Source organism: Chaetura pelagica, unplaced genomic scaffold, assembly GCF_000747805.2.
Source record: "Chaetura pelagica isolate M959 unplaced genomic scaffold, ChaPel_1.0 scaffold101, whole genome shotgun sequence".
Lineage (NCBI taxonomy): Eukaryota > Metazoa > Chordata > Aves > Apodiformes > Apodidae > Chaetura > Chaetura pelagica.
The window spans coordinates 2,745,611-2,769,216 of NW_009952564.1; the positions used below are offsets into that span (position 1 = coordinate 2,745,611).

The 23,606-nt window shown below is 39.3% G+C and overlaps 1 protein-coding gene across 1 annotated transcript; it reads left to right on the plus strand.

Moving 5' to 3' along the window:
* Positions 1-3,108: 3,108 nt before the first annotated feature.
* On the plus strand, positions 3,109-14,086 carry CEP97 (centrosomal protein 97kDa). The gene is made up of 11 exons (XM_009993396.1): positions 3,109-3,139; positions 3,869-4,011; positions 5,316-5,474; positions 5,868-5,969; positions 6,530-6,643; positions 7,589-7,755; positions 8,229-8,393; positions 10,139-10,272; positions 10,788-11,535; positions 12,596-12,671; positions 13,376-14,086. Exons 1-11 carry the CDS (start codon positions 3,109-3,111, stop codon positions 14,084-14,086), a joined length of 2,550 nt encoding a protein of 849 aa, XP_009991698.1.
* The last annotated feature ends 9,520 nt before the right edge of the window (positions 14,087-23,606 follow it).

The following is a 23,606-nucleotide window of genomic DNA, read 5'->3' on the forward strand; positions in this document are numbered from 1 at the left end:
TGTGGGGCGCGGGGGAGCGCGGCCCGGGGCAGCTGGGGAGGCCGGGGAGCAGCCCCTCCTGCCGGGGCCCGGAGGTGCTCTGGCTGCTCCCCTGGTCCTTCTCAGCGCTCCTCCCCGCTTGTAGCCGGCACCTGCGAGCGGCTGGCCGTCCTGCTGAGCCCGTAAGGAGGGGGCTGCCCGCAGCCTCCTCGAAAGCGGCCGAGGAGTTGAATGAAAAAAGGCCCCTTTTACCTACAGTGGAGGGCGCAGCGTCTCCTCTGAGGGTGCAGTTTCTTGCTTCCTGTAGCTGTGTCTGAAAGGGTGGTGCGTTATAATAATGCTATGCTGGTTTTGGTGGCTTAAGGACTCAGAGAGCGAGCAGAGGCCTGAGCTTCTGTGATCTGCTAGCATATATATCTGCCAAACACGTGATAAGCAATTCTGAAATGTTTACCTGGCTACTGAGGGTCTGTTAGCAAAATCTCGTTTCCAAAGTATTACACCAATGAGTCTTTCTAGTATGAAATGTTATTAACTTCCTTATGTACATAGTTCACTCTCTATACTGAACAGTCAGGCTTAAGCAAGCAAACTAAAGGACTCCAGCTTGTTGCCAGGAGGAAAAGGAAAAACCCCCTTGAAACAGAGACCTTTGCTTCTCTGAAGCTTAAAGCTTTTTCTTCTCTTAAAGCTTGTCTGCCAAGGATAAAGGATATCCCTGGACAACCGAGATAGTGCCAGCATCCTAGCTGCTCTAACGTCTCTGTGAAACGCTCCTGTTGCCTGGCATCATAGAGAAGTAACTATAGCAAGATTGAATTCAGCTATGTCTCTGTCAATAGAAAAGCAGGTGGATCGTGATGCCATAGAGATATAGTTTCTTTGCAAATGGTTGTGTGTGTCAATTAGCAATTATTCAAATCATGTTGTACCTGAATGCTTGAGATGTATAGCAGCCATGTGAAAACCATATTCCAGCTGCCCCTGTTCAAATGGAAAATTCTCAGATGCATGAATAAAAGGATTACCTTCGTAATTCTGTTCCATGGGCCCTAGCCTTTCTCCTCAGTTGGTGTGGGCTAGCTGTGAATTTTTCTAACAAGCCCTTGGATAAATAAGCAGATGCAAAATGTTTGGTTAAAGTGACCAAGTGGTTGCAAAGGTGGCTGCTTAAGTGAGGAACCTGCAGTACCTTCTCCTCAGAAAGAGAGGAGTGTGGCTGTGTCTGGTACTGCTGGCTCTGCATTGCTGCTCTTCAGCATTTGAGAAGCAGTGGAAAGGTAATAAATGTCATCAGAGATACTTCTTAGAAAAGCGCATTCTCTAGTTGACAGAAGGGTGCATCAAACATTTTTCTATCTGTTCTTAGCATAACTGAACCCTAAAAGCCTGCAAACTCTTAAGACTATTAATATATAGTGCATGTTAGGGGTAAGAGCTCTGTTCTTGAACACGGTGCTGAAAAAGGCAGCATTATTTACCAAGCAGGATAGTAAGATATAAGGAAGCATTAGAGTGGTGTGCATATGTAAGACACACAGCAGAGGCTTAATGTGTGAAAATTATTATCAGGTGTCACCATGGCTACACAGTGATTCAAGTTCCCGGTAGATGGCAAGTGTTTTCCTCTTTATAGAGTTTTTGCATGGAACATCTTAATTGTGTATTCTGTTAATTAAATTATATGCTAGCCTGTTTACAACTTGGTCCTGCCCAAATATCACCTGCAATGTAACATGATTATATGAATGGGTTCTTGGTTCCGACTTTTCACTAGGTACTTGGCTGCAATATGTAACATTTAGCCTATCAATACAATTTGGGGACACAAACACCAAAATCCTAAGGTGAGATGCACTTAAGAATTTGGCCAGTAAAGTTCTGGAGTGGAATCTTTGGCTCTGATTTAAGCACATGCTCTACCCAAGAAGTTAAATACTTAAGTTTTGCAACAGCCCAACTGCTAAAAGGAAACATGTGTTATCATATCTGATAGGAAATTTTAAAGGGAGGGTTGAATTTTAAGTTAATTTATTCTCTGAAGTTTAAGCATTCAACTTTTGACAAAGGAGAGGTGTCAGTTTGAGTTTTACAGGTTGAAACCTCCATGTCGAGCTTGTACCTAGATTACCCTTTTAAAAAAATTGGTGTAGGCTAATTTTACAGAATCATGGGATTGTCATGGTTGGAAAAGACCTCTAAGATCACTGCACCCAACTGTCAACTCCCCCCCAAAAAAACCCCACTAGATCATGTCTTTTAAGTTCCATATCTACAGGTTTCTTGAATACTTCCAGGGATGGTGACTCCACCACCTCCCTGCTCAGCCTGTTCCAGTGCCTGATGACTTTTTCAGTAAGTAACTTCTTCCTAATATCCCATCTAACCTCTCCTGGTGCAGCTTCAGGCCATTTCCTCTAGTCTTACCATTTTTTACTTGAGAGAACAGGCCAACTCCCACCTCCCTACAACCTCCTTTCAGGTAGTTGTAGAGAGCAAGAATGTCTCCCCTCATCTTCCTCTTCTTCAGACTAAACAATCCCAATTCCCTCAGCCTCTCCTTATCAGACCTGTTCCCTAGATCCTTCACCAGATTGGTTGCCTTTCTCTGAACTTGTTCTAGCAACTCATGTCCTTCTTGTAGTGGGGGACCCAGCACTGAACTTTCTACTCCAGGTGCAGCCTCACCAGTGCCATGTACAGGTGCAGGATCACATCCCTGCTCCTGCTGGCCACACTGATCCTGATGCAGGACAGGATGCCATTGGCCTTCTTGGCCACCTGGGCACACTGCTGGCTCATGTTAAGCTGGCTGTCAACCAACACCCCCAGCTCCTTTTCTGCTGGGCAGCTCTTCAGACACTCCTCCCCAAGTCTGCAACATTGCATGGGGCTGTTGTGACCCAAGTGCAGGACCCAGCACTTGGCCTTGTTAAACCTCATACGGTTGGTCTTGGCCCTTCAGTTCAACCTGTCCAGATCCCTGTGCAAAGCCTTCCTACCCTCAAGCAGATCAACACTCTCGCCCAATTTGATGTTATCTGCAATCTTGCTGAGGAAGCCCTCAGTCCCTTCATCTAGATCATTGATAAAGATATTGAACAAGACTGGCCCTAAAACTGAGCCCTGATGGACACCACTAGTGACCAGCTGCCAACAGGTTTTCTTTTGAAATACAGAGAAAGGAAAAAGAGAAAACTGCTGGCTTTTATTCAGTGGTCTAGCTTTTGGGGAACTTTTCCTCAGGCTGAGGACTATCACATGGACATTTCACATTTAAAAGGCAAATGCCCTAAACTTGTAATACTGTAGCAGGGTGCATGAATAGAACTCTCCAGGGAGAGTTCATAGTTTTGCATCCTCAGTCCCATATTCTGATTGATTAAAGGGTGGGTACTTCCTAACGTTTTTTGAGACTCCTCTCTTTTTAATGTTTGGAGTTTTTTTGTGACAGGCATGTTGGTTGTTGTGTGTGAACTGTGATCCTGCAGATGTGTGCTAGGCGTGTTCTGGGTTTGCCTACAAGCAGGAATTTAGATTAAGTGCCTGCACATAGGTAGTTGTCAAGCTGCCCAAAACTTGAAACCTTTGAGTAATTTAAGAATTTTGGGGCTTTTGAAATTTGGGGTTTTGAGGATCACAACTTTAATTTTAGTACTGAAGTCTCCCTCTGTGTCCCACTTCAGAGGATCTGTTATGGTCTTTCCCAGAATTGCGCCAGAATTCTTTATTCAAATAGGACCTGGAATCTGTATCTTCCAGTAAATTAGCTGCATGCATAATAAATGAAACCTGTTTATCTTGCTTTGCTTTTTCAGTATGTATTCTCATATGTAAGTGTTGACTTAGTGGCTTTTTTTTTTTTTCCCCCCCTCTTTTTTTTTTTAAGGTCTGGTAGTCAACTGGTCAGGCCAAGGACTGCAAAAACTGAGTCCAACCTTACCCTATGATGCTGATACTCACACTCTCATTCTGGACAAAAATCAGATAATTAAATTGGAACACTTGGAGAAATGCAGGAATCTGATGCAGGTCAGTGTTACTTGACTTGAATTTGCTATGGCATAATGGCACTGTGATGCTAATGAAAATACTTCTGCTTTAAGGCCATATTATGTAACTAAAAGTATGTTAGCAATTACTGTCTTCATAGGAAAATGAATGATGGCTAACTAAAATCGAGAGCTTTGTTTTCAACATAGCTCTACACTTGATAGTGGGGGTGGCTGTTTTGCTAGTTACTTAGGTGACTAAAAAGGAATTGATATAAGTCCTAATGCGAAGGGGCGTCTTAAGAGCACTTGTAAGTCACTGACAACCCAAATTTTTATGCTCCTTAGCTTTTGAATACTTGAGCTTTAACCTTAAAAACAATTTTGTTGTATCTTTCCTCTGTGTAATTGTAAGCATGCAGACAGACATACAGGGCTATCCTCTGCATTTGGGCTTCATAACTCCTCAAAAAGGAAGAGGATTAGTAGCCTTAATTGACAAGAAGAAAAAAGCCATGTGGATTCAGTTAAAATAGAAATAGCAAATAAAAAATATTGAGAAGGATCTATGTTGTCTTGTTAACATATCAATTCTTGTAGGCCCTGATGTTGCTAATGCTTATCTTTCATTTTAATACTAGCTGCAGTTCATTTAAGTTCATGAGGGTATTAGTGATGATAAACTTAAGCCTGTGCATGGTGCTTGCAAAAATCAGAGTATTAATCCCTCAGGGGCAAAGCTGTACACGTCCATATTAATTATCACTGAAAGTGCTTCCAGATAAGCTTGTCTCTAGAAGCTGCTGGGTGAATTCAAGTTAAATTGAGATAGGAGAGGTGGGGTTTTTAGCTACAATCTTTACCAGTTTGCCGGCTTAGCGGTCACTTTTTTATGTATGTCTAATCAGGACTTACCCTTTAAAAAGTTTGTAATTTACCATCCTGCTAGCACAGGACCTTTTTGAAAATCACATGAGATATATTTTATCCTCTGCCACATTCACAGTAAGTATGATTTTTATACCAGGAATGGTACAACAATTTGCACAATGATTTGGCAATTCTGATTTTACATCTTATTTTCATATGACATGAGTTCTTATTCTATTGCTAGAAGGATTTCCTCTTAAGTTTGCAGAGTGAGTTGTGAAGGCTACTTTATTTGATAAGTAATTTATTTCCTTGCTCCTGCAGTTATCTGTGTTATTTGCTTGAAAAAGGAGTAAGTAGATTGAGGAAGTTCCTGTTGGATTAGATTTTTTTAACCACTACAAATAAAAGCCTATTCTGCCTGTGCATTTTAGTGTTTAAAAGTATTTCTTTTATTCATGTGTCAATCTGCAGCTCTCTGTAGCCAACAATCGTTTGGTGCGAATGATGGGTGTAGCAAAACTGACTAACCTCCGGGTGCTAAACTTGCCTCATAATAGTATTGGGTATGTGGAAGGGCTGAAGGATTTGGTGCACCTGGAATGGCTCAACTTGGCAGGAAACAACCTTAAGGTAAAGTACTTAGTCTTTACACGTTTTCTGGAACCTAATGTTGTAGAAATTTTGAAAATGCTGCAAAGAAATCTAAATATGCTTCCGGTTTTGATTGGAGCAATTGCTGAAGTTTTGAATCTATTGGTTTATGAAGTAGAAGAGGGCAACCTTTGGACAGGAATTATTTAGGGAAGCAATAGAAAGTTTGATAGAGAAGTGTAATGAGAATCAGGAGTCCCCAAAATAGGAAAAGAATTATCATCTTTAAAATTGTCCAAAAACATAGCTTTAATTTTGGGTTACTTATTTGGTGGTTTTAGCTTTCAAAATAGTGTATCCTTATTGATACCTGTTTTTATTTAATGACTAAAAAAGCGTTACTGTGAGTAATCAACTTCTTTATTTTTGTAGACCATCGAACAAATTAATTTCTGTCTAGCTCTTCAGCATCTTGATTTGTCAGACAACAACATAGCACAATTAGGTGATCTCTCCAAGCTTGTGTCGCTGAAGGTAAACGCTATTTTATCTCTGATTGTGTTATGTTCTTTGCATGAAGAAATTTACTGCCTTTTAAAGCATTCATTATTCAAACACCAGCTCTTAAAGGACTTTAATCTCTGTCATTTCTGGAGGGAAGCATGTAAGGATTCTTTTCCTTTCAAGTTGCAGGAACGGAGGCAGTGATTTTTCTATAACCACTCCCAACGATTTTAACATGATAAACAATAACATGGTGAGATCTTGTTCACAGCTCTCGGTTCCCTTGTTTTACTAATTAGTCAAGACAATCAGAGTGTTAATTCTTTCAGCATTAGCACTGGCAAAAAAAAATCTGAATACGTTTTTTGGTAACTGTGACTGTACTTCAGTTCTACATTTTAAAATGAGAACATTTTGCTCTGAAAAACAAATTAATTTTCTCTTCCTACAATAAACAAAAACAATTTTGATGTTACCAGAAAGCCTTAATTATAGAGGTATTTTGTGTGTATTGTGCAGGTATTTCCTGAACAAAAATTTGGGGAGTTTTGATCAATCGTACATTTAATTTCTGTGGTTTTATCTTATAGACTCTGTTGCTACATGGAAATATTATAACTTCACTTCGCACTGCCCCTGTTTGTCTACCTCAGAATCTGACTGTTTTTTCTTTGGCAGAAAATGAAATCAGAGACTTAAATGAGGTAAGATATAGAAGACATATCACCTTATCTTTAGGTAGATTGAAAGCAGATAGTTGGATAATTCTGCAGAGGATGTAACTGAAAATGAGCTCTCTTCTTTGAAACAACCCATGGTGATAGAAATAACTTTATATGTAATAACTACTTGCAGTAGCTGCACAAACTAAGTGATACTTTTTTAATATTTATCCTTGAAAGGAAGTTTACCATTTTATATTTATTTTTTTTTTTATATTCAAGAATGTCAGAAGTCTACTTTGAGGACTAAATTTATAGAGAGCTTTTTTATGTCTGAAGGTTGAAAGCTGAGCTGATTAATTGCTGCAGAGGGCTTCTGTAGCTGCTGTGCTTAGAGGTTTGAATTGCACTTGTTGCAACTGAATTATTTTGGGCCCTTGTGTTATTTATCTATTTCTCAAATACCATATAAGGAAAATAAATATTCTGCCTATGATTTTTGTCTTTATTGTTTTGTTTGCATTTCTTAAAATATAAGTAGCAGCCAGAAGTGTCAGTTGGATTTCTATGTTGGAAGAAAAAAAATACCTTACTTCTGTTAATACATTTCTCTTCAAAACAGGACAGTGTTTCTCCAGCTTTTTACCTTACCTTTTAGTTTTTTTGGTCAAAATATCAACATCTGTTGTAGTGAAGTGGAATTTCAGAAACACTATACCTTTCTATACATAAAGCCTCATTCCCAGATTTTAAGAGAAGGTAATACTTTCCAAGGACTATAGTACTTACAGGAGAATTAATGGGGAAATGGCAGTAGTTGATAGAAGTTCTTTGAAGTTGTTCATGTTCAAAAAGCAAATGTGATTTTCAGTTTCTACTGATGTTGTTTTGTGTGAGATTTCTAGCTGTAAGTAGGAGAAACATTGTATGTTCTGTAAGCGTTTAACTGTTTCTGTTCAGTTAACGAATACATCTTGTTTTCTCAAGGTCTGTTTCCTGGCTTCTCTTCATCAATTGGAACAGCTGTCAATTATGAACAATCCTTGTGTGATGGCCACACCTTCTATCCCTGGCTTTGACTACAGGCCATATATTGTCAGCTGGTGTCTGAACCTTAAAGTTCTTGATGGTTATGTGATTTCTCAGAAGGAAAGGTAACATGGTAGTGTTGAATCTCTAAAATTATTAGTTTGGCTAAGCTGAAAATGCATTTTTATATAATAAAAAATTGGAAAAGCGCTAATGATCTGAAATTGTTTTGCTAATGGTTATGTGATATAAAGGCCAATTAACATTGTTGCTTTTGCTATTTTTTTATGTTACACTGGAGTTACTATGTAAGTAGAAGCATAAAGTTAAGCTGTTGTTTTGTTACTTAATTCACAGCAGCACTTTTACAGAAGAAAACTGGTAGTGATTTGTCAGTGGTCTGTAACCCCTTCAAAGTTTGCAGCCTCTTCAGCTGTGCAGAGTGAGGCAATCAGCATTATCAGCACTGCTCATGTTCCAAGTTTTTGTTAGGTTTGTAGATTAGCTCCTTGGTGCCCACTAGAAGAACAGTAATCAACAGAGAGTTAGGGATTTTACACCATGCATCAATGGTGACTATTTTCCCTCTTCCTAACAGCTTGAAAGCAGAATGGTTGTACAGTCAAGGTAAAGGGAGATCATATCGACCTGGGCAGCATGTTCAGCTAGTCCAATACTTGGCTACTGTTTGTCCTCTTATATCTACATATGGTCTCCAGACTGAAGAGGATGCTAAACTAGAAAAAATACTGAGTAAGCAAAGGTGAGAACTTCTTGTTTCTCTACTGTTAGAGAATGTAATGGACAACATAATTATGTGTCCTAGTATGTGTTAGATATTATAAGATTTCCTTTTAAGTATTGCAAAGCAACAGTGAGGGCTGGAGATTGGACAAATAGTGGAGGCTACAGGATGCATCCCAGAGGGGGATGAGAGGCAAGACAGCAGCAGCAACAGGAGTGTTTTCTTGCTTACTGGGCCATCTAGGGGCAAATTCAGTCTGAGCTCGGTAGAACATTGAAGATGACTTTTGTTAGGACTGTGATCAAAATAAACAAAGTACCTACTGATACCAAATCTTTTTTTCCAAAGATAAGGTGAGGAAAACTTGAAAAAGGAGCTTTGATTAACTTTTGTTTTAATTGTAAATGAAGACAGTTGTGGTACACAGGTGTATTAGCCACGTTATTTGTTGTCAGTGTGTTCTTTCTTTGGTTTAAAGCTAAGACTGTCCTTTGGGGGACACTGTTCCCAGTGATGCATTTGATGATCCCTGTATCTGCATCTTGGGTCTGTTAGCAGAGGCCTCCACAGAGCCTTCTGGTTCTGCTGGCAGTAGCTATTCTACTGAGCTCTATGCAAGCAAATCAGGAGAGTTACTGTGGTGCACTTCCCTCCCATTAAAAGATGAACAGATTTGGCTTAAAAGCCAAAAAAATAAAATGCCAGTATCCATATTCCCCAGGACTTAATAACAAACTTTTGCAGAAAGGTTAGAGCAGAATACTCAGCTCAAAGGAGCACAGGCTACATAAGTGGTCTAGGTTGGGTAGAAATTTGGGCAACAGAAGTATTTTGGTAAGCAGAAAGGCGTAATTTTATCAAAAGGACTGGGAACTTTGGAGCATCTGGAGGGAGTAATTGCGAACTTTGTCACTGTAGATTAATTTCCTGGAGGAAATAATACAAATGTTAGGGCCATTTCAGAGGAAAAGCTGCAATAAAAACATTTCGACATTGATATTTCCAGCTAAGTGCTCTCACATTGACATGATCTTTCTGGGGAAAATTCAGGAAGTTGGCTTGCAAAAGGTAACTCCTTAAAATTAAAAAAAAATGAAACCACAACAAACAAAAAAGAAAAACCCTCACAAAAAAAACACAGCACTAAAATCCCTATATATGTAGACATGCACACACGTGATTTTTAAGGCAGTTTGACTTGCTGACCTCTACCTCTGATATTTGAATTTAGTTGAAATGAAATAACCTGTGTTTTCTCAGTTTGTAAAGGATGTATTTATGTTTGTGGCAATGTACGTTGATTTGTATTAGAATTTTGTGCTTTTAGTGATGGATCTCCTTTCCTTGATTCAGTCATTTTCAAATGTAAAAGATGTTCCCTCCATTCCTCAAACTGCTCTACACCTGCAAGCCTACTGTATCCTGAAGTAGACACTTAAAATGTCTGCATACCTTCCTTGTGTGTAGAGGTACTTCATGGTTTTCAGTCTTCAGTCAGAATTGCATGTTGAATTTTTTTTTTATGTGTACATGTAATGAAGAAAAAGGAGCAGGAGGAAGGGGAACAGGAGCCGTGTGTGCAATCCCCTACTTGGTGAGTGGCCCTGATAGTGTCTTGTAGGTGTAGGGTTCTGCATAACTATCCTCTTGTTAAGAGTGGCTTGATTACTTGTTTCCTTCAAAGTAGTTGATAGTTTATTCTAGATGTCTTCTGTACCAAAAAAGTTTAAAGGAAGTAGAAAATGTTTGAATTCTGTGCTTAGGCTCCACCAGAGGCAGCTGATGCACCAAAACCAAAATGAAGGACCACCTACATCTTCCATTCCCAGCAAAACACTGCCGGATACTTCCGAACACAGCAGTCCAGCCCAGCCACCACAGACAGTTCTTGAAAGTGGTAAGAAGCTAATCTGCATCTGTGATCTAACCTGTGGAAATCAGGTGTTTTTTTAACATAGATAATTCTGGGGAGATAATTCCAGAACGAGGCCCTGTTGTTACTTTATTCTATTGATTTTTAGAGAATTTTCAACTGAAGTTATACTTTATTTTCTAAAAATAGACTCTATGCTTATTCATGTCCTGAAATGCTAGTAAGATAGTCAGGTGAAAAACACAATCCAATAAACTAAAGAATTATTACTTAGTTCCATTTGATAAAAGTGAAACTTCTTCAGGGGGAGGCAGTTTGTGCAATTTATTGTACCCAGTATTTATGAAGCTTGTGGATGTTACTGTGATAAGTAGTTACTTGCCTTATTCTTATACAGAAGTAATGCTTATCATTATTAGATAGAACCTGGATGTGTGAGAAGATCTATCTAAACCAAATAGTGAATTCCTAGGAATTAAGTGAAGATATGTTATTGAAATGCTATGATGCTTTTGAAAATGGCTTTTCTGCCTGTCTAGATCCTATCATCCAGAAGAATTCTTGGGTTGGACCAAGTGCAAATGATGATCATTCCTACGCAGTAAAGAACACTTTTCCTGAAAGGAGTTCTAGTAAGGAGCTATACCTTGAAGATATACAGACAGATGAAGACAAACTAAACAGTAGCCTTTTATGCTCAGAGTCTGCTTTCATGCCAGTTGCTTCAGGATTGTCTCCAGTGTCTCCTACTTCAGACCTGAAGCTACATGGAATCAGTTTGGGCCTAGATGATGATGATACAGTTCTCAAATGCATGAGAGATGTTAATAGTGGAGAAAGAGCTAATAAGAAGGAAGCTCCATGTGTTGCAAGAGAGCACTCCAACAGAGCAGTGGGAAGTGTGGAAACTCAGGAGTGTATAAAAGAGAGTATGCCATTGCCTTCTCCTGATGGGATAACAGCTAGTCTGGCTGGCAATACTAGCAACAGTTCAGCATCCTCTGAAGACAAAGTTCTGCATAGTCACCCCAGCACCTCAGTAAGTGCTGAGCTGGAAGTTACAACTCTTTGTCCTGACCAGATGGCAGGAGAAAGGTCTGATTCATTAGCTATTAATGAAGGTGCAGCTGAACTGGAAAAAATGACTAAAGCAGCCACCAAACTTCAAGCCTGCTGGAGAGGATTTTACACAAGGAACTACCATCCCCAAGCCAAGGAAGTGCGGTATGAAATTCGACTAAACAGAATGCAGGACCACATCATTTGCTTAACTAATGAAGTAGAAAAGTAAGTTGAGGTCATGCTGTGTATTCTCAAATGAATTAATATAATCATCATTCTAGGATATTTCACAACAGGTATAAGTGGGTCTTCATATAACTAGTCACTGTAGAACCTAGCATCAGAAATATAAAATTGTTATTGCAGTAGAGGATGGCCTCCTGCAAGGTAAGCAGTTATGCACATAGTGCTCTTCAAGTTTTTTCTATGAATGGGTAGGGTTATAATAATTTTTTCTATTCCTTTATTAGCAGGACTTGCATGTTTCATTGCATAACCAAAATAGAAATCGCAAAGTGTGATTTTACATTTTTTTCATGTGTCTCCTATCAATTACAGAGTCTGTAAATGAAGTGTCCTTATTGAGTCATTCCTCTGTTACTGGTGAAAAGAAGAATTTTCTCTGCCTTGCATGATACAATTTTAAAATGTAATGCTGTGCTTGGTTCTCAGTTTTTTTCATCCTATGAATCTATGTTTGCAGGACATTATTATGAAAGTTCCTCAATTTGTAAGTTACAAATTGCAGATTTAGCTAGTATCTTTCAGGATCAGTCTGGGAACTGGTGATCTAATACACACTTTTCCTTTAATATTACAAGTGACAAAAGTTCTGTGAATTGAGTTCTCGGCAAATCTCTAGACACTCCCAATGCTTACTCATCATACCTACATCCAAGTGATAGCAGTTGGGGAGAGCATAAGTTTAAATGAGGAAGCACTGTTTTGGGGTTGGGGTTTTTTTTTGTGCAAGAAAAAGAAGCACATCTACTTAAAATTAAGAGCTCGAGTTCAGCTTATGAAAAGACACCGAAAGTACTAGCAAGGCAGTAAACGTGCTGCAGCAAAAGGAAGCAGAATCTTAATATAAGTCTGAAAAAGAAACTTGAAGTCAGCAGTTGAATATTGATGACAAGCCAGACTGCAGTAACATCTTAATGTTAGTATCTGTTGTATCTTTTGAGAGTACTGTTATATAAGTAGGTATTTTTATGTGTTCTTGTTGATCTTGTTACCCAAATGTTGCTTATTTAAGCTGCATAAATTTGGATGCATGTTCTTGCAGGCTAAGAAAAGAAAGAGAGGAAGATAAGATTCAGAGGCTTGTACAGGAGGAAGTTGTCAGATTTCTTTGGAACCAGGTAAACAGTTTTAGTCCTTATTTTTCTGTTTACATGTGAATTAGGCATTATTTCGTAGTGTAGATCCTGAAGAAATAGTCAGTATGGTTCCTTTTTTTCCAGTGATGACTTTGGTGGCTTATTAGAACCTAATTGCCATTTTTTTTGCTATACTGGTATTCTGGGGGAAAATAACATTCAGAAGTATTAGTGCTTTTGTTATAAAAGTCTAAATTATAGCCTGGTGTGAGAAGAAGGACAAAATGCAAGGGAAGTGAAATAAATGTAGCAGAAATGTGAAGAATGATGTGCCTGCTAGATACACACCGAGGGCAAATGAAATAGCATCAAGCTATGTTGCTTGTGAGCAACTAATTTCTAAAGTAGAAAACTTGTATTAATGCATCTTCTAATAAGCTATTCTTCCAAAAATAAGATTGACTGTTTTCTTAAGCATAGATTTCTGCTTTTTAAGAGCAGATTCCTTTTTCTTCAGGTACTTGAACTGGGAGGCTTGTGTACTCTGTGTTGAGCATCTAGGTTTTAAAGCCATTATTTAACAGTGAACACAATGTATTTTCCCTGAAAGTATAGTGAACTTTTTGTTAGTTCACTTGCTCTTCACTTCAATACTGGAGCTGTGGTGCTGATTGCAAGCATTACTCCTGAAATTAAAGTACTTTATTGATAGCATTTAATAATTAAATTCTCTATATACTTTACAGGTAAAATCCCTTCAACAATGGCAGCTTTCAGTGACACAAAATTCAGGTGCCACTTGGCAACCTGGGATCCCTCCAGCCAGTACTTTGTGTCCACCTGAAACACCGATTCGATCGTCCACGCTTGAGCAAGAAACTCCACCAGATGTTAGTTCTGCTTGGTTAGTGTCAGCTAATGATGTGCTTCATGAAAAGTCTTTGTTGCAGTTCCCAGATTCAGGTTTTCATTCTTCCATGGCTGATGAGACTTGTGCCAATGACTTGTGTAGCTCTGAAAAGAGTTTAACAGAAGGAACTGAGAGCTCTCTTTCTTTGGAAACTGTCAAACACTGTGACAATTCTGTTTCAGCGTATTCCTCAGATGTAGAGGATGACCATGGAGAGGAGAGTAAAGAAAGCTCTAGTAATGAGCAGGACAATGGACTAATACAACAGTATTTGCAATCTGTTCAGCAATTAGAAGAGGTTGATGAAGGGACAAATTGCAATGATGAAACAGAGGGTAACTGGCCACAAACCACAGTTTCAGCAGAAAACCAGGATGCTTCGTTTGACACTGTCTCTGTAGATCTTCCTCAAGATACATCTTCTCCAGGCCGAGGTGAAATCAGTCAGGCACCAGAAAGCTGCAAACTGAATTCAGGAATAGTAGAAGGGAAGCAGACAGACTGTGATTCTTCATTTCAGATGCTGCATGTTGGGATAGCTGTGTAGTAGGTTCAGTTCCACTAAGGCCTAGGGATTCTATTTAACTTTCCTTTCTCTTTTTGCTATTTTTTGCCTTTTTTCCCCCATTTATTCAAGACTTATTTTTAATATCTTCTTTTTCAGATTTTGACTTGCGACCAGCTTATGTTTTAATTAGCATCTTAATGATGTTGCTGAGGACTGACACTAACTGTGCTAACCTGGAATCAGCAAAGTTCTCAGTGACAGTCATTATGCACTTTATTTTCAAACAAAAAAACTGATATCCTAGTAACTGGCTTCCATTAAATTAATTCTGAAGATTGGAGTTGTTACAGGGGGAGGGTGTTTGCTGTAAATTCACTTTAGTGAATGTATTGGTAAGTCTTTGAATTTTTTTCTAAAAAGCAGGTTTGAATTCTTACTTAACAAAAAGAAGGAAACAATGTGTGAAGAAACGGAGTCAATATAGGTAGTGTGTGCAGGTAAAGATACAGCCTGAGAAAAATGAAAGCAGTTGCCTTTCAGACTTCTTTTGACTTTAACAAGAGTCATTTGGTCAATGTTTTGAAGATGCATTCCATGAAATCAGTGTCCAAGTCAGTGACTTCTTTTTGTCACTTTCTTGAAGTTGCTGGCTAGGAATTAGGTCATTTACATATGCACTGAAGCACAGACTTACAGGATTCAGGCCTTAGGGAGCTTCAGACAAACTTTGACCTTAATTTGCCGTGGAGTTGAATTTCCCTGCTTTCTCAGGTAAGACTCAAAGTGGAACCACTAGCAGCCTTTATTAAATAATAATTACAGAAGGGCATGTGATTGGTGAACATCCTTTCCGAGTCTGCACTGCTGGGTTACAGCAGCAGACTTGGTGAAGTATCTTTTGACTCCTCAAGGGTACTGATGTCATTGTGGGTTTGAATCTGCATGGCTTTCAAGGCATTAGTGCATTTGATGGATCACGACTACTTTTATCCACAGGTATAAATATTGAAAGCAAATGCCATTACTTTAAAACTATTTTTTTACATCTCTGGGTTTTTTGATTGATTTCTCTCTGTGTGTCCAGTATTTGACATTCTAATTAGAAGTAGATAGAAACACTATTTCTTTCCTGTTGGCAATGCTTTCTCCTTCAACCCTGAGCAAAGATAGGGCTTGTATTTTGCCTAGCCATTGCTCTGTTGTTTTTTTAGTGGAAAAAATATCAGGTATCTTAGAGTACTGTGAAAGTGACAAGGAAAATCTGTTTTGCCGTAGAGTTTGTGATGGGCACTAATAAAATTAAAGTTAATGTTGCATTAGGGGTCAGTGCAGTTTGCTATTACTGCATTTTGCAGTCTGCACTGGAAGGCCAGTGTTTTGGTAATTTGCCCATATTAACTTCTCAGATATAGACAGATGCACATTACAGTTCTTTGAATCCACAGGTTAACTTTTGGTGCTATGTTGCTTTTAAAGTCAACTAGTGCTTTTTTAAAGTGACACTTATGGTCATGTTACAATGTAAAATAAGCTGATTTTTTTGTAAAAGTTTTAATTGCTTGTCCATTTTAGGTTCTGAGCTGAAATTTACCACTACTCTGGAGTTTGGCCTGAGGCCAGTATCTGCTTGAGGCCTCAAAATAGCCTTTATTTAGAACATAAATGGTGTATTGGTCTTGTACCAGCCATCTGCCCAGTGGTGAAATTCACCATGCAGGAACAAAGCTTGCCTCTGTCTATAAAGTAGCCATCATCTAGTTTTCCCCACCCTGCAAAAAACACATTCTAGGGCACTAACTTCTCAAGAGAGCTGTCACTGTGTCACTGCAGTCAAGCTGACATATGGCTGTGCCTTGCATACATGAGAGCATTTAAAAAGAAGGAAACAACTACTAAAACAACACCTGAGGTTGGTAGATTTTTAATGTGCTATCTTTCTAGCTCAGTCTAGTTACAACACATTTGTAGCATAACCATATTCATTATTGTTAGAGTATTAGTGCTTGGGTATTGAAAGTGTTACAGGTGCATTAATATATCACAACATCTGATTTACTGTGCTGAGAACTGTGTAGGCTACACAATCATACCCTTGTTCTCTGAAGATTCCCAACTTCGATTGAAATCTGCCATGCTTTGGACAGCTCTGCAGTTCATAGAATTTGGCTCTTTAGCTGTCAATCTGTTATGAACAAAAACAAAAATCTCATACAAACCTTTAAAGAGACTTTATTTGGGTTTTGAGAGAGAAATTTCTGTCCGTGAAACAGTTGTTGGGTGTGTTAGACGGGAGGTGTAATAAAACAGTAAACTAATAAAACAGTTTACTAATGCCTAGGACAACTGTTGGCTTATTTTATATGTAACCTCTATATCCAAAAGTGGTTTTATGAAGGTACAGCGAAGTGTGTACTGACACATAATCAGCTTTATCTTACTCTTTTGGGGAAGCTGTGAAATACGAAAGATATTTTTTTTTTCAGATGTTCTGAGAAGTATCTTGCATGTGTAGAAGATGAGTTGCCTAAACATACAGAAATCACAAAGAAGATGAAGTTTTGGATTAGTTTTTTTAAGAGTTAGATGTAATTAATTTGTATATACTCAAGATATTTTCATCCTGGTCATTACAATACATACAGGAAAAAATACAATGGGTGACAGAGTGCAAGAACAAGGAATTAAACTGGATGTTCACTTAAAAATAGCTTATTGTGGTCCGTTTTGAATTATCAATGAATTATGATATGGAAATATCAGTTTAATGCATGGCTAAACATGTACTCTTCTTTGCTTCAGTTTTCTCAATCTAGGTATGTGACATTCTTTTACGTGGATAGGGATGCACAGCTCCTTTTGGAGATGGTGGAAATTTCTTAAAGAATTAAAAAAGCCTAATATATGAAAATCCACATCTGAAATTCTCCTCTATTAATATTGTATGTCTTGCAGCATTTTGCTTTTGCAAAGCTTCATATTCAACAGAAGAGTGTACTTTGTAGATGGAAAGCTTGTCTATTCTACTTTACCCTGCACTGATCTTGCAGTGCTGGTAGAAGAGATTACTGTTGTTTTTTTGTCAGGCAACACAGTCAGCTCTGCATTGAGTACAGTTTATATACTTCCTTAATTTGCTTCAGAACATCAGCTAAATATAGCTCAGACTAGCTATTCAAACTATGACACGTGACTAGTTTTACCCCAGATTAGGTGGTTGGCACATGCAAACCTCTTTCAGCTAATCTATGGCAGAAATTACTCTTTCCTGCTTTTCCAAAATTAGGGAAAAGGGGGAAGATGGAAATGAATTTATCTGTGTTTCAGGTTGAGTCTGTGATAGCAATCATAAGAGTTGATGTTACCATTTCTGTTTTCTTCCAATTATTTGTATAGTTTACAAGTTTCCATCTTTCATGTAATAAAAAATGATTATTTTTTTGCTGCTATATGTAATATTTGATAGACATTGTTCCAGATACTATTTAGAAAGGGAGAAGATAATGAAAGCAGGTCTGTTCACATTTTTGTTTCAAGAGTTTTTCAAGGTGTTTGGATTGTATTGATTCCTCTCTGTTAGGTAACCTAACTTACAAAAGGAAAACACAAGGCAGTGCCTCATCAATGACAGTTTCTGTTTCTGTCTTCTTCCATGAACTGAGCTTAATGGTCACAACTCTGGTTTAGTACCAAAACTGTCATTTAAATGAATGGGAGATTTAGTTTCTGAATGAATGCAGCAACTCTAATGGTTAGAGTTTATTTTTTTTGTGGTAACTATTCCAGTGTGATGCTATTTTGTAAACAAAGTATGTGTGGTGAGGATGTAGTTTTTAAAAGGTACTCAACATTGGCCTAACTATGCTTTTCATTCCTCAAAAGAAGCAGGGTCATACTTAAGTCAAATCCTTGTGAAATGGCTGCCTAAACTGGGATCTTACCATATTTATGTGTCCAGAAGTGTTCTTACACCACAAAGCAACAAGGCATTCAGACTGCAAATTTTATTTTGTTGCTTCTAAAATACAAATATCTTCCAGCAAATACTTGAGAAAGTCCTTGTTAAATTAAATTGCAAAAGCCTAATTGTTTGCTTATAGTTGAGTTCCTTAAATGACCATAGATTCTACTGTTTGCATGCAGCAATTTAGATAATGCACTTAGCAACCAGTCTGTATATAAAAATCAAGTTTAGTCTTTTTTCTGAATAATGTTGTATGTCACTGAGTGTGTGAAATGTTCCTGGTTTTTATGAATTTGTATATATTGTTTGAAGAACTCTAATCTTATTTTCTACTTGTAGCAGCTTGTTTGAACAAAAATGGAAGATACATTCCTTTGAGACTACCTGGGTACTTTTTACTGGACTTGGAAGTTACCAGTGTGTCTCGCACAGATACGCATTTTCCTGAGAGGGTAGAATTCCAGCATGTAGTGGAGAGAGACTGAGGGAATGGCAACTGTAAAAACTGGTCGGTTTCCCCGCTTTTAGCTAGTGGAGAAAATAATTTTTCCTGTTGTATTTACTTTTCTTTTTATCTTGAGGACTGTGCCACCCAGATAAGTAAGCGTTAAGTATTTATGAAGTCTTTCAAAAAGTCTTCTTTCATTTTTATTTTTTTTTCCCCAGTTTGGCTCTCTAGGACATGTTACTGGAAACCTTTTGTTTTCTATATGCCTACCAAAAAGTTGGGAATTTCTGTCAATTTTTAACTGCTTTCTTTATGTCATAATGGAAAAAGCACAGGATCCTTTACTTGCGAAAGCGTAAAACAGTATTTATCAGAAAAGGTGCTTTATCTCTTGGAAAGTGCCATGCCAAATGTTACTGTATAAGACCTCTCAGTAAGAAACTTATTTTTCGGCTTCATTACATTTATAAATATATGGGTCAAATTAACTTGTAGCATAATTCTACTGAACTAAATTTTGTTGAATCTTTAACAATAATATTCTACCTCTAAACTAGAATCTGAAAGAAGAACAATTAGGCATTGAATTGTCTTTCTGCTTCTCACTGTTTTCTGTGAAGAATGGTGGGTGATTAAATTGGTACAGTTCATATATTTTCTATAAGTGTTTACATTTCTGGATTTATTGTTTCTGAAATATTTTGTTTGTACCTCTGAGTTTTGACTTTTAAATAAACGATTTGTATGTTTATTGAAAATGTAAATTTGTACTTGATCCTGATTCTCTTAGCTAATAGTCATTGTCTTGCCATTGGAGGGCCCTTTTGAATTTCATGGGCTGAAATCTTTACACATGCTAGGAGTTGAGTTTCTTTTGTATATGACAGTGTGGTTTGAAAAACTGTTGATTCTGTATAACATGTCCAAATGGTAGGTGGGGTATTTTTCCCCTTCACTCAAGCGTTACGGTATGAAAATTAACTTTGCAAAAATGCAAACCACAACATCCAAGTATAGCTTGCATCACTACAAAATGGATTTCAAGCCATAGTGCTGCATTTGTGAAGGATCTGTGGCACTATAATGCATTAATTTGGGATGTAGGTAGAAGAGAGTCTTACTATGGGCAGCACGTAGAGATCTGGACACACTTTAACACATGGTCTTCCTCAGTTTTCTTTATGTCACTGGAAGAGCTCATTCGCATTTTTGGTTTATAGCTTGGCACAAGTTTTGCCTATACAGAAGGATATTTTCAGACATGCCACTTGTGACATGCCATCACAATTTCTTGTGGGTCTGGAAAGGTACATGTAATTGCCACAAGTCCTGCAAGTAATCCAGCATGTTCCTTCATCTAGGAGCATTAAGACCAATGGAGTTAACATGCTACCCTGGGTGATAGTGCCTCTTGTCCCAGTGAGAACTTCTTGAGGATTGCTAGGATCATTTATTTCAAGTACAGCCCCAGCTGTTTCTGGCAGAATTTGTGAATGTGAGGACTTTGGGATCGCTCAAGTCTGTTCCCTCTTTTCTTCCCAAGATCCTGTTTTCCTGCTCTTTAATATGTGCAAGACAACATTGAACAAGGCAAGAAATTGCAGAAAATTGTGTACAGGATGTCTAAATGAAACCAGTCACTGCCTTTGACTCTCAAGCCTCTGTGAAAACTAAGGAGGTTGTGACCAGGAGGGTTGCCCTGAAAAATGTTGAAAACGTTCATGCATTGGGTTGAAAGCAATAAACTGTTGCGAAGCCTAAGCAATGCTCAAACAATGTAGGGTTTTGAGGAACTGCAGTCTAGCAGCAAGGGCTGTTTTGTTAGTATTGTGCTAAACTGCATTCAAGCAGCATTCCTTGTGATGTCTCTTCCTGTCCATTTTTGTTACACCAGCTGAAGTTCTCAAGTCCCTTGAGAACTTGTAGCAGGTTTTCTGCTGTGGGAAATATGCTAACAATGAACCATGGAGGTTACCACTGCTTATGTGTCTAGAGACAACTGGGACCTGAGGAGAATCAGGAGTCACTGAGGAGCTACAGGCTGAACTCTTTCTTCTTTCCATCATTAACTCCTACAGCCTCTTCAGCTTGAAGTTAAAGGCAATGCATGTGCTATTGGAGCCTGTATTTTCAAGATCTGCTCCACGGCTGTCTTGCAGCTGAGAGTTCTCTGGGGTGAAGTTCATTCACTAATTCTCATTGCAACTTGCTTGTTCCCAAATCTGATACTTTTGCTACAGCAAACTGGCTGTCCTTTTGGTCCTTTGATTCTCTGGCTTTATTCCCGGATACTGAGAGTCTTAAGCACATGGACAGGGGGTAATGGTTTAAAGCTGAAAGAGGGAAGATTTAGGTAAGACATTAGGAAGAACCTCTTTGAGGGTGAGGGTGGTGAGACCCTGGAACAGGTTGCCCAGGGAAGTTGTTCCTTCCTGGAAGTGTTGAAGGCCAGGTCGGATGGAGCTCTGAGCAACTTGATCTAGTGGGAGGTGGGAACTAGCAGGAGGATTGGAATGATGATCTTTATGGTTCCTTCCAACCCAAACCATTCTGTGAAGTAGCTATTATTTTTCTAGCAGGACAGGTAGGCTACCTTTGTCACTTGCTTTTTCATATTCACAGTTGCCTCGTGCTTTCCCTTTTCTAGTGTAAGAGTGTCCTTGTTAAAACTCACCAGATGTATGCTCGGCAGCCTCTTGCTGCAGCTACACCTATTGTCTGTTGGAGGAAGTTAAAGGGAACCTGGAAGAGCTGCTTTTAGTGACAAGGAGGAACAGAACTGCCTGGGGGCAATGTGAAGCTGTGCTCCTGCCTCTCCCTGGAGCCTGAAAAGCATCTGCAGCTGGTGCAGAAGGGAAGTGGGAAAGCTGATTGGTGGCTGTAGGTAAGTTTCTCAGTATCCTTTTGGGAAAGGACTTGAGGAAGCTGGAGTCTTCTGGCAAAAACTTTACCCCTTTGTAAGAGTCAAGTGACATGAAAGGGGTCTGGGCAGCACCAGATCAGCAGAAGACTTTTTTCAAACAAGTCAAATATACTTTAGTTGTTGCTATGCCTGAAACCATGGGACATGCTGAACTTGGGGCAAAAGTCAGAGGGAAACTTCCTGTTCTTGAAATGCAGGGGAATAACACCAGATGGTTGTGTAAGTGAAAAATGTTTGGAGGAGTATGAGAGTAATGTGGCAAAAGGGGGCTGGTTGGAGATATGTATAAAAAAGCAACAGGGTGGGTTGTGTTCTGTCCAGGACTCTGTCCAATATATTGTTTGTTAAATTTCATCATACTTGAGCACAAACCTGTGTTTACTTTGCCTCAAGGGATAAACCAAAACATTTCCCAACACTGGTCTATAATGAAGAATCAGTGCAGTAACCCCAGACACGTTACCTAATATACTGTGTATTATTGATGATTATTTGCAGGTAAGGGAGAGAAGAGCAATAGGGCCAAGGGCCTAGCATAACTTCACCTAACTGCATGTAATTCTGGAAAAAGAAATTAGGAAAGATTGTTCCTTTTTCTTATCTGTCTTTCCATAATCACCTCAAAATAATTGCCAAGTGCTTCTGGTGTGGTAATCTAGGAAGGATGTGAGTAACAGCTGCTGAAGCTGTAATTTTTTGAGGCTACTGCTGTCTAGATGTTCCATGTGGAACAGACCTCACCAAAGCTACTGACTGTCAATTTACTTCAAACAGCTTTTTCCAAGGTCCCTTCAAAAGAGTCTGGGTGAAGATGTTCAGCGATCAATTTATGGTCTCTTCATGCACAAAGGTGTACCACTTTAGAGCTTATAAAAGTACATTTGGTTCATTATTAGATCTTCATCAAGACTAACTACAACAATAACTGAAGAATCAATAGAGAAAAGTATTGTGGGGATCCCTTCCCGTTGCTGAAATGTAAATGTGGCAGAGACCAGCACAGCAGTACCAATTTCCTGGCAAGAGCACAGGTTCTGTCCTTGTTGTCATCTTCCATCCCCTCAACCCCAACATCAGTCCAGTTATATTACAGAGATGGGCTTATGCCTGGCGTTTTGAACACTAATTAGGTAGTTTTGCCTTAGGTTTTACTTTGAACTGAAGGGTCTGAAGGAGATTTTGATGCACTGCATGCCTCATGAGGGAAGGGTGAAGAGAAATGAGACTGCTACAAAATTAATAGACTTAATACACAGAGAGGGGGGAAAAGAAGTCAATACTTAGTATCTTTCAAGATACTGCCGTCTTAGTCTTCTACTTATGCAGCCAGATGGCTTTCAATTCCAGACTGACAGTGCATAGTACTACCAAAAGCTGGTGCCTGTTGAGATTTATGCTTCCCTTCTCTACCAGGTAATCACCATTGTAATGTGGGGAAAAGAAGAGCAAATTAGATGTGAGATAACTTAATTAGTTCAAAATAGCTATGGCTGATGGGGCTGAGGGCAGGAGACAAATGTAGGCTTTTATTATTTATGATTGCTACAGCCTTAACAGGAATATTTCAGCTGCTCTGCCTCTGTTCCTGCTTTTATGCGAGCCATGTATTCCTTTGTAAAAATAAGCCCGAGCCTGTAGCCTGTACCGACCCAAGCAACCGCTGGCAGGTTCTGGAAAGAAGCATCCCCAACATCCGCAGGGTTTGCAGATCCAGCTGCAGCTGTCCTGTTAAAACACTGGAAGTGCCACAAGGCCTCGGTGCAGGGCGCTGAACTCAGCACTGACTGCATCCACCTCCTGGAGCGTTTTGCAGCCCTGCTTTTTCATGCAGCGGGTTTTGCCCAGGCCTGCTGTCCTGTGCTTGTCTCCCCGGTGGGTCCCTGCAGCGGGCGTGCGGGGCAGCCTCTTCCCGTCACCTTCCCGCTGTCTGAGCCGGGATGGAGCCCGGCACAGCCTTCTCTTGGCCAGGGCTGTGGCTGAGCAGCCTGGTAGTCTCACCAGGGCCATAAAACCGGGCTGGCTCCGTACCAGCCTCCCAGCAGCCCGATTTCTTCGGCTTCACCTACTGTCACTCGGCAATTAGAGACTTGTTTTTTATCTCGTTCAAAAAGGATGCTCAGAAATTAACTGCGTGCGGCTTTAGGGATTTTAGGACGGACTCTTTTCAGTGTAGCTGAGCGTCGCCACCGCCGCAGAACCCGGGCAGGCCGGGCCAGGAGCTTCCCCC